This window comes from Leucopleurus acutus, assembly GCF_964270905.1.
Source record: "Leucopleurus acutus genome assembly, chromosome: 13".
Taxonomy (NCBI): domain Eukaryota; kingdom Metazoa; phylum Chordata; class Mammalia; order Artiodactyla; family Delphinidae; genus Leucopleurus; species Leucopleurus acutus.
In genome coordinates, this window is record NC_139155.1 from 67993263 (window position 1) to 68003022 (window position 9760).

The 9760-nt window shown below is 46.8% G+C and overlaps 1 protein-coding gene across 5 annotated transcripts in view; it reads left to right on the top strand.

Annotated features, from left to right (window-relative positions):
- Window positions 1-3599, top strand: part of THOC5 (THO complex subunit 5) — a 33970-nt gene extending 30371 nt beyond the window's left edge. For all 5 annotated transcript variants that reach the window (XM_082852842.1, XM_082852843.1, XM_082852840.1 and 2 more), the window contains 2 exons: window positions 236-426; window positions 3228-3599. In XM_082852842.1, the coding sequence (XP_082708968.1) occupies window positions 236-426; window positions 3228-3291 (255 nt within the window). In that variant the 3' untranslated portion in view covers window positions 3292-3599. The remainder of the gene's footprint in view (window positions 1-235; window positions 427-3227) is intronic.
- Window positions 3600-9760: the final 6161 nt, after the last annotated feature.

Here is a 9760-nt window from a genome sequence, read left to right on the forward strand (position 1 = left end):
GAGATTCATCTTCTACACATCTTCGTCTCTGTCTGTGGATGTGCAAGGCAGGGAAAGTTCCGAGTCAGGATCAGGAAGACCCCATTGTCTTGAGGAGAGGGAGCCTCGGGACAAGTCGGTCCGGCTTGATCTGCAGAGGCCCAGCTCCTGCGGAGGCCCGGGTGCAGTTCTTGTGAAACCATCAGACCCAGCTGGCCTGAAAGTGGTGCTTAGTTTCTGGTTTTCCCACCCATAGGCCATGGAGAGTGAAGTCAATGTGTGCTACAAGGAGCTGTGTGGCCCCTGGCCCGGCCACCAGCTCTTGACGAACCAGCTGCAGCGCCTGTGCGTGCTGCTGGATGTCTACCTGGAGACGGAGAGCCACGACGACAGCGTGGAGGGGCCCAAGGAATTTCCCCAGGAGAAAATGTGTCTGCGGCTTTTCAGGTGAGGTGAGGGGAGGGGTGGGGGTGCCGGGTCCAGGGACCTCCAGCCCTGCCTCTCACAGGGACCTGGGGCAGAGGTGAGCCTGGCATGGAAGGCACGCACGTTTCCCGGTGCACTAGTCTCCATTCACTGTGGAAATTAAAATCCTGCTGCCAGATTTCCTGGGGAGAGCTTGCTCCCTTATTCCTAAAACTTACCCTGTGGCCCCCATCCTACCAGCCTGGTCCAGTTGTTCATCATGCACACCCCCCAGAGGTGGGTCACACGCCAAGTGAGCAAGAGGAATTTACTGAACTTTCCTTTCTCTACTTTCTGTGGAAAACAGTAGGTTTGCTTTTCATGATCCAAATGAACTTTTTAAACTCTATGCATCCCACCAGTCCCCAGAGTCTGCTATACTTCCTAAGGTACTCAAACATCTCGGGGGATCGCAGCTATAGGCAGTCAGGCGTCACAGAAGGAACCAGCTTTGAAGTAACACAAACACAAGTGCAGATCTCTGCTTTCCTGCTCACCAGCTGTGTGACTTTGGAAGAGTCACTTCAGCTCAGCTCTGAACCTTTCCCAAAGGTGTTACCTTCTAACTCATGATGAAGTAGAGAGAGTTCATGTAAAGCTTCCAGAATGGATCCTGGCACAGGCGGAGGCTCAGAAAATGCCAGCAGGTCCTGACAGCTTGGTATTTAGCGTGTCTACGTGCACGGCACTGCTAGCTGCTTTTCCTTTCTCCTTGATGTTGGGTCCTTTCTTTCCCTTTCATCCCTTAACTAGCGTTCTTAGAGCCAGTTTCAGAACTCTATAGAGTCCACACTGCTCAGGCATCCCTTCCCTTTTGGGCAAGGGGTTAGGGAGGAATGATGTCTGCGAAGGGCTAGCATCTGTATCTAATCAGGACATCCCTTTGTTCTCTGTCAGTCTAAAAGGTGCCTTACCTGCCCCTTACCTTCTTCTCACACAGCCAGCTTCAGCTCCTGGAAGCTGTCCCAGCATCCTCCCACCTCCGTCTGGCACTTCCACCTGGCCTGGTTTGTCATGCTAGCTGATAATAACCAGCTGCAGCCCCGGAGTGGCTGCTGACAGGCAGAGCTGGCGGCTAGATGTTGGTGCCTTCTAGGACTTGCTTTCCTTGGTGTGTCTGCGTGAGAACTCAGCTCTTACCCCCGCTCCCAGCCTGCTGTAGCACATTTCCAGGGTGGGAGTTCTCACACAGCCAGTGTTTATATTCTGTTATCTAATGGTTCCCGAAGGACCCATTTTCTGAAGTGGTTGGTATGTCTCCCAGGCTGAGCTCCTCTGGCAGGACATTCTGGGAAGGTGCTCCTTTGGCTACTCAGATCCAGTTAATTCCATGACTGATGAGATGTGGGATGTGAGGTTCTTGGCCTGGAATTCAGCTGACCACTGGGATCAGGCCAAGGGGCTGGGCTGCAAAGGGCTGGCCTGGGCCGCAGGAAATGCAAGGTCTGGCTCTGCCTGTGGCTGGGTACCTTCAGGCTATGGGGTCTCCATCAGCTGTATGCCTAGACTTACCTGGATGACTGCACCCTTCTGATGTTGGGGAGGTACATGACGTCATGGCTAGGAGCAGAGACTTTGGGGGACTTGCCCTGGTGGTCCAGTGGTTAAGAGTCCGTGCTTCCAACGCAGGGGGCTCGGGTTCGATCCCTGGTCAGGGAACTAAGATCCCACATGCAGTGCGGCACGGTCGAAAAAAAAAGAGCAAAGCCTTTGGGGCCAGAAAGGCCTAGGTTCAAATTGCAGCTCCAGCCTATGTGATTGGGGTCTGTACTTAACCCCTCTGAGATTCAGATTCCTCATCCCTAAAATGGCATCCACTTCAGGTGTTGTTGGGAGGATGAAATTAAACCAGGCAGAGCATGTAAAGTGCCAAGCACAGTGCAGGCAGAGTAAGCCCTCCCTTAAGTAAGTGATTGCACACCCCTACACACACACATACCACACACTGCCTCTCACCCTCCCTCAGACCAAGATCCAAGGTGTCACCTCCTGGTTACCATTGAATGTCAGTCATAGGCAGATAAACGAGAGGCCCTTTAGCTGGATGCCATTCACTGTGGAGTTGTATGGAAAAGAACCCTGTGTGAAGTTTTGCTTGGGGGGCTCAGGATTGGAGCTGAAGCACCTAAGCTTCTTAGGGTCCAGGCTTTGGCTGTGATTGTCAGCCTGCCTGTGGCCAGCAGGCTTTGGCATCAGACCTGGTTTTGAATTTGTGCTGTGCTGCTTTCTGACCATATAATGTTGGGCAGACAGTTTACGTCCCTAAGCCTGTTTCTTCATCTTTAAAATCTATAAAATGATAGAAATAGCGTCTGAGAAGTAGTGAGTATAAAGCACGTGGCTCTTGGCAGGAACTTTGTACAGATTCTTTTTACACCCAGACTCCTACCTGCATGGGAATCTCCCTGCAAAGGAGGATTTTATGGTTTTTCTTTAATCATAGAAATAAAACATGTTTGTTGTTAAATATAACAAACAACAGTGAGCAGTTTGGTAAAAACACTAAAAAGTGAGGGTGCCCAGGCCCTGTCCCCCAAAGTGCACATCGTCAGTGAGGGCCCTTCCAGGTTTGTGTTCATGCCTTTGCAGGCACATAAAGACATTTTTTCAGAAGTGCGTCACACCTTTCATATTGTTCTGCAGTCTGCTTTTCTTACAACATTCCTTTTTTTTTTTCCTTAACAGCTAATAGTAGTCCCTGTTAGTGTGGATGAATTGTAATTTATTTTATCAGCCCAAAGGGTATAGTATTAACACTATTCTCCCTTCTCCTGTTTCTCTAGGGGCCCCAGCAGGATGAAGCCATTTAAATATAACCATCCTCAAGGATTCTTCAGCCATCGCTGACCTCCCACTCAGCCTGTTGTTTCCCCCCAGACCCAACTGCTGCGCCTCTGCTTTCTGCTCTGGCGCACATGTGGCTCTTTTTTTTTTTTTTTTTTACATCTTTATTGGAGTGTAATTGCTTTACAATGGTGTGTTAGGTTCTGCTTTATAATAAAGTGAATCAGTTATAAATATACATATGTTCCCATATCTCTTCCCTCTTGCGTCTCCCTCCCTCCCACCCCTCCAGGCAGTCACAAAGCACCGAGCGGATCTCCCTGTGCTATTATGCGGCTGCTTCCCACTAGTTATCTATCTTACGTTTGGTAGGATACAAAATTAATGCACAGAAATCTCCTGCATTCCTATACACTAATGATGAAAAATCTGAAAGTGAAATCAAGAAAACACTCCCATTTACCATTGCAACAAAAAGAATAAAATATCTAGGAATAAACCTACCTAAGGAGACAAAAGACCTGTATGCAGAAAATTATAAGACACTAATGAAAGAAATTAAAGGTGATACAATTAGATGGAGAGATATACCATGTTCTTGGATTGGAAGAATCAACATTGTGAAAATGACTCTACTACCCAAAGCAATCTACAGATTCAATGCAATCCCTATCAAACTACCACTGGCATTTTTCAGAGAACTAGAACAAAAAATTTCTCAATTTGTATGGAAACACAAAAGACCCCAAATAGCCAAAGCAATCTTGAGAACGAAAAACGGAGCTGGAGGAATCAGGCTTCCTGACTTCAGACTATACTATAAAGCTACAGTAATCAAGACAGTATGGTACTGGCACAAAAACAAAGATCAATGGAACAGGATAGAAAGCCCAGAGATAAACCCACACACATATGGTCACCTTATCTTTGATAAAGGGGCAAGAATGTACAGTGGAGAAAGGACAGCCTCTTCAATAAGTGGTGCTGGGAAAACTGGACAGGTACATGTAAAGCATGTGGCTCTTGATAGTCTCCAAAGACAGGTTTTCTATTTCTAGCCTATTAAAGTGTCACCTGACCATGTGGCCTTTGTTTGTGTCTCCTTAGGGAAGAAGGGGTGGCTTTGCAGTCTGCATGGGCAGGTGGGAGCCAAGGCACAATGTGAAAGAGCATGTGTGGATAGGCTTTCCCTAGGTGGCCAAGAAAAGCAGAGTGAGAACAATTCACCTTGCTTTGGCAGGTCCTCATTATCTTGGTATTTGTTATGCTAAGTCCCTGCTGTTAGCAGGTGGCCGGGGAAGCCAAAGTCGCATAGCACAAAAAGCAAAAGCTCTTTTTCCCCCTTCCCCTCACTCTTTCCACTAGACCTTGTCACTGTCTCTGATGGCCAAATTCTCCTGATTGGTGGCTGTTATAAACATCTGACAATGAACTAAGAGACTCCTAGTCCTGCCAGGACCCTGCACTTTATAGGTGGAAGCCTGAGACCAGTGAGGAAAGGAGAATGGCACCTCTGGGGGTTGTTAAATAACCACCACCACCTGTGCCTTTCCTTCCCCTCAGTCTGGATCATTCCTTTGAATTCTAGACCTAGATACTCTCCAGCCCTCAGGTCCTTGAACTTCATTGTGTGTGAGAGTCACCTACCCTGGGAGTAGGTTGGAAACACACATCCCCACTGTAATATTTGGACTCAGATAACTAAGATGAGCCAGGGAGGTATATTTTTAATGAGCTCCCCAGGTGCATGTTGCCCTAGTCTCTTTTTGGAAGTCGCTGTACTTTCCTCATTTTTCTTGGTGACTCCTCAGGTAATGCAGGAGGGCTGATTCTCTGAAAAGCTCCCCTCGTCTGTCTCCTGCACCTTGGACAGCAACATGAACCTCTGGGAGCTTCTTTCTCTCCCATAGTGAGATTTCTTTGTCTTTTGCCTGACCTACTTGCCTGGGACTCTGTCTCCGCCAGCATCTCCTTGGTCTGGCCACTTTCAAGCCTAGCATCTCACAGCCTGTGCTGAATAAGATTGAAATGGAGCCTAAAAATAGTTCCTTTAATGGCCCCTGCATTGCAGCCTTCACTGTCTTCTTGGCTGGAAGGCGGCCAAACTGACTCAGCACACAAGCCCGTCTCCGAGAGCTGGGACAAGGTTGCAAAGACAGCTTGTGAGGGCTGGGAGGAGGCTCTGCTTCCTGGGCAGAGGATATCAGGGCCTGTCACCCTCCAGAAGAGATTTTCCCTCTTGAAAGGAACAAGCTGAACAAAAGAATGCTTTGGCCTTAAGGAGTAAGGTCTTAAAACTAGTGAGAAGCCCAAGACAATCCAGCCCCTTTGAGTTACTGAACTGAGCCTTTTGTGTCACCAGTGGGCAGATTAGGGGGAAGGGGCCTGGCTTGGGAGGACCTCAAAGCTTCCTCTTCAGCCTTGGCCTTGGCCTTGACTGGGGCACATCCCAGATGGCAGCCCCCTTCTGTCATCCTCCCACACCTGGGACTCAGCCCAGGTTCCTTGCCTTTTTAAAGCTACTACCCATATTTTTGATTTCTCTGTGTCTCCTAGTCTCTCCCTTTTTCCAAGCTTGCCCTCCCCTAATTGTTTTCTCTGCAAGTAAATCCAAAGACCCCTTTTATTTTAAGGGCATTCCTGATGATCACTCTGGGGAAACAAAGCTAAAAGCCCTATCCATGGGATGGAGCAGAGCTGCCAGGCTTCCAAAGGAACTTTCTCCCTGTCTCTGTAGCTAGCCCCAACTCTGGCCTTTCCATGGTGTTCAGCAGCCTCTCTGTTGAGCTCAGATGTCAAGCATCGACTTTGGGTCAGGCCCTGTGCTAGTCATGATTTTACATTCACTGTCCTATTTAATTACTGCAGGCTGCCAAGGGTACACATTCCCTTCATGTTTACAGATGAGGAAACTGAGACTCAGAGGGTTAAATGACTTGTCCGTTGCTCACAGGGTTCTTGAGCTGCCCACCCAGGATGCAAGCCCAGCGAGGTCTGTCTGCCTCCAAGGCTTTCCTTTCCACAAGAGTAGCTTCAGGCTCAACGTAGCTTCAGGCTGGTGCTCCATCTGGGCCATTTATTCATTTCAGCAACACAAGTACACCAAGAGTACTGTGGTGGTCAAGAGTTACAGCCTGGTGTCAGACCTACCAGCTGGATCCTGTCCCACCCCTGAGCAGCTGTGTACCCTGGGCAGATTGCATGAATCACTCGAAGCCTCAGGGGGTCCTCATCTGCAACTAGAGGTGACAGTCAACCTTCCTCCCAGGGTGGTTGTGGGAATTAAGAATCAACTCAGGACCGTGTCCAACACCAAGCACCACTCAGTAAAGGGGAGCGATTCTTGTCTCTGCCTCCAGGTTTCCGCCTGGAGAAGAGGCCTCCTGAGTGAGGAAGGCCTTACCTTCCTGATGCCCTTTCCCCTGCTGGAGTGTTCCCAGGCTCTGGAAACCTCGCTCTCTCTGGCCCTGTCCCTCCTTTTCGGCCTCATGTCCACCAGTCAGTGGCCAAGGTGGGCTCTGTCCTCATCTGGAGTCAGGCTCTCATTACCCGTCACACTAGGCCAACCACAGCCTGTTAGCCACACCTGTTCCCTGCTGTCTGTGGGCCTGTGTCCTGGTCCCCACCAGAGGATCACCTCAACTTCCTGGGCTCTCACCACATCTTGTTCTAACTTGGCTTTCCCCCACCTCTGCAGATGACCTAAGGTGGGAAAGGAAACCCCAGCACTCCCCAGTGGGGCTGGTGGAGAAGGACCCGCAGAGTATTTGTGAAATGAGTGAATGGATGGGGGTCCCAAAATATTTTGAAGATGAACCCAGTCTAACAAGTTGAAATGTAAAGTCCTACAAAAAGACCTAAAATCCAATCACTCACCCATGTGCTGGGATGTAAAAACAGCTCGAGTTAAAATATGTGACAGTTTGGGTGAGCAACTGGTTTAAAATGCCTGATGGGGCACCTGTTCTGGCAATGCAGAGAGTTGGTAGACCCTGAAATTATGCTATTCCTTCCCTGATTCCACAGAACCAGTACAATATTTACTTCCAACTGTATCCAGAATAACCACTTATAGGCTAGATGTTTTCTATTTTCTGATTTCATGCACATTTATTTTCTTACTAAACTTGGATCACAGTGTACAAATTGGTTTTTTTAATCTAATTTTTAGAATAAGTGTAATACATTCACAAGCTTCAAAAACCAGGAAACATAAGAAGTGAAATACAGTGAAAGGTTTCACTACCAATCTTATCCCCCACCTGCCTAGTTCCCATCTCCCTCACAAATAGGCAACCAAGTTGCTTAGTTTCTTTTGTATCCTTTCAAATTCTTTAAGCAAACACAATTATTTTTGCACACAAATATCATACTATATGCATCTTGATTTTTTTTCATATCTTGGATATCTTTCCTTATCAGTACAGAGATACAAAGTTTCCTTGTTCTTTTTTAGAGCTGCATAATATTCTATTGAATGGATGTATTCTAATTTATTTAGTCTTATTAATGGATATTTGGTTACTAACCTTTGCTTTAGTAAATAACCTGTGCACAGAGCCATTTCACCCATATGCTAATACATCTGTAGGTTAAACTTTCAAAAGTAGAAATACCAGAGTAGAGGGTCTCTGTTTTCATAATTTGGAAGGATATTTCCCAATTCTCCTCCATGAGAGATATACCAGCTTATGTTCCCACCAGCAACCTATGAGAGGACTAGTTTCTCCACAGCCTCACCAAAATATTATTAAACTTTTGGATTTTTGTTGATACAATAACTAAAAAATTGCATTCATTATAGTTGTTTGTTTGTTTGTTTGTTTGTTTTTAAGCAAAAGAGAATTCATTGACCCAGGTAACTAAGAAGTCCCGCAGAGGAAGACTTCAGGCATGGCTCGATTCAGCTGTTCAAACCGTGTCATTGTCACCTGAACACTGTCAGTGATTCCAAGGTGCTGTCTTCTCTGCTGCTATTTGTTCTCAGGGTAGCCTTTGGTAAGGCTTCTCTGCACCAACAGCTCCCACAATATCATTGGAATTGGCTCTCATTGGATAAACTTGCATCACATGTGAATCTGTGAACTAATCACAGAGGCCAGGGGATAGTGCATGATCCGCAATGCCTGGAACATGTTCATCTCTGAGTTCTGGGTACATGGGGTCACCCAAACCACGTGGCCTATATTAGGTTTCTGTGGCTGCTGTAACAAATTACGACTAACTTACTGGCCTAAAAACAACGCCGATTTATTCTCTTACTATTTTGGAAGGCGGAAGTGCAAAATCAATTTCACTGGGCTAAAGTCAAGATTTTGGCAGGGCTGGGGGCTCCAGGAGGGAATCTATTTCCTTGCTTTTTCCAGCTTCTAGAGCTAGCTTCCTGTTTTACTTGGCTTGTGGTCCCTTCCTCCATCTTCAAAGTGCGTCACTCCAATCTCTGCTTCCATCATCACATCACTTTCTCCTCTGACTCCTGCTCCCTCTAATAAGGAGCCTTATGATGACATTGGGCCCATCCAAGTAATTCAGGGTAATCTCCCATCTCAAAATCCTTGACTTAATCACATATGAAAAGTCCAGGGATTAGGACTTAGACATCTTTGGGGGATCATTATTCACCCTAATACATGGCATGAGAGTGGGGACATGTGGTTTCTCTTTTTATCAGTAAAAGAAAAAATGGAAGCTCGAGTGGCAAAAGCCAACAGAGACCCACAAGAATGTAACATACAACCAATTTTATTATATAACCCTTTGTGTTTACTCTTCTTTATTTGCTCTCCTACAGGGGAGCTCCGGAAAAGGAGGCTCCAGAAAAGGCAGAACACACCTCTATCTTGCTCACCTCTATATCTCCAGGATCTTGCACAAGGTGGGTACAGTAGGAGATCAATAAATATCTCTTGAGGGGCTTCCCTGGTGGCACAGTGGTTAAGAATCTGCCTGCCAATGCAGGGGACACAGGTTCGAGCCCTGGTCCAGGAAGATCCCACATGCCATGGAGCAACTAAGCCCATGCGCCACAACTACTGAGCCTGCTCTCTAGAGCCCACGAGCCACAACTACTGAAGCCCGTGTGCCTAGAGCCTGTGCTCTGCAATAAGAGAAGCCACTGCAATGAGAAGCCTGCGCACCGCAACGAAGAGTAGTTTCTACTGTTTCTACCTTTTGGCTGTTGTGAATAGTTCTGCTATGAACATGTGTGTATATTTTTGTTTATCTGTTTTCAATTCTTTTGAGTATATAGCTAGGAGTGAAATTGCTCAGTTACATGCTAATTCTATGTTTATCTTTTTGAGGACCCACCAAACTGCTTTCCACAGCAGCTACACCATTTAACATTCCTACCAGCAATGTATGATACAAGGTTTCCATTTTCTCCACATTCTCACCAACACTTGTTATCTCCCATTTTTATTGTATTACTATTTTTTAAAATATTTATTTATTTATTTTGCTGTGTCAGGCCTTAGTGGCCGCATGCAGGATCTTCACTGCGGCATGTGGGCTCTTCAGCTGCAGCATGTGG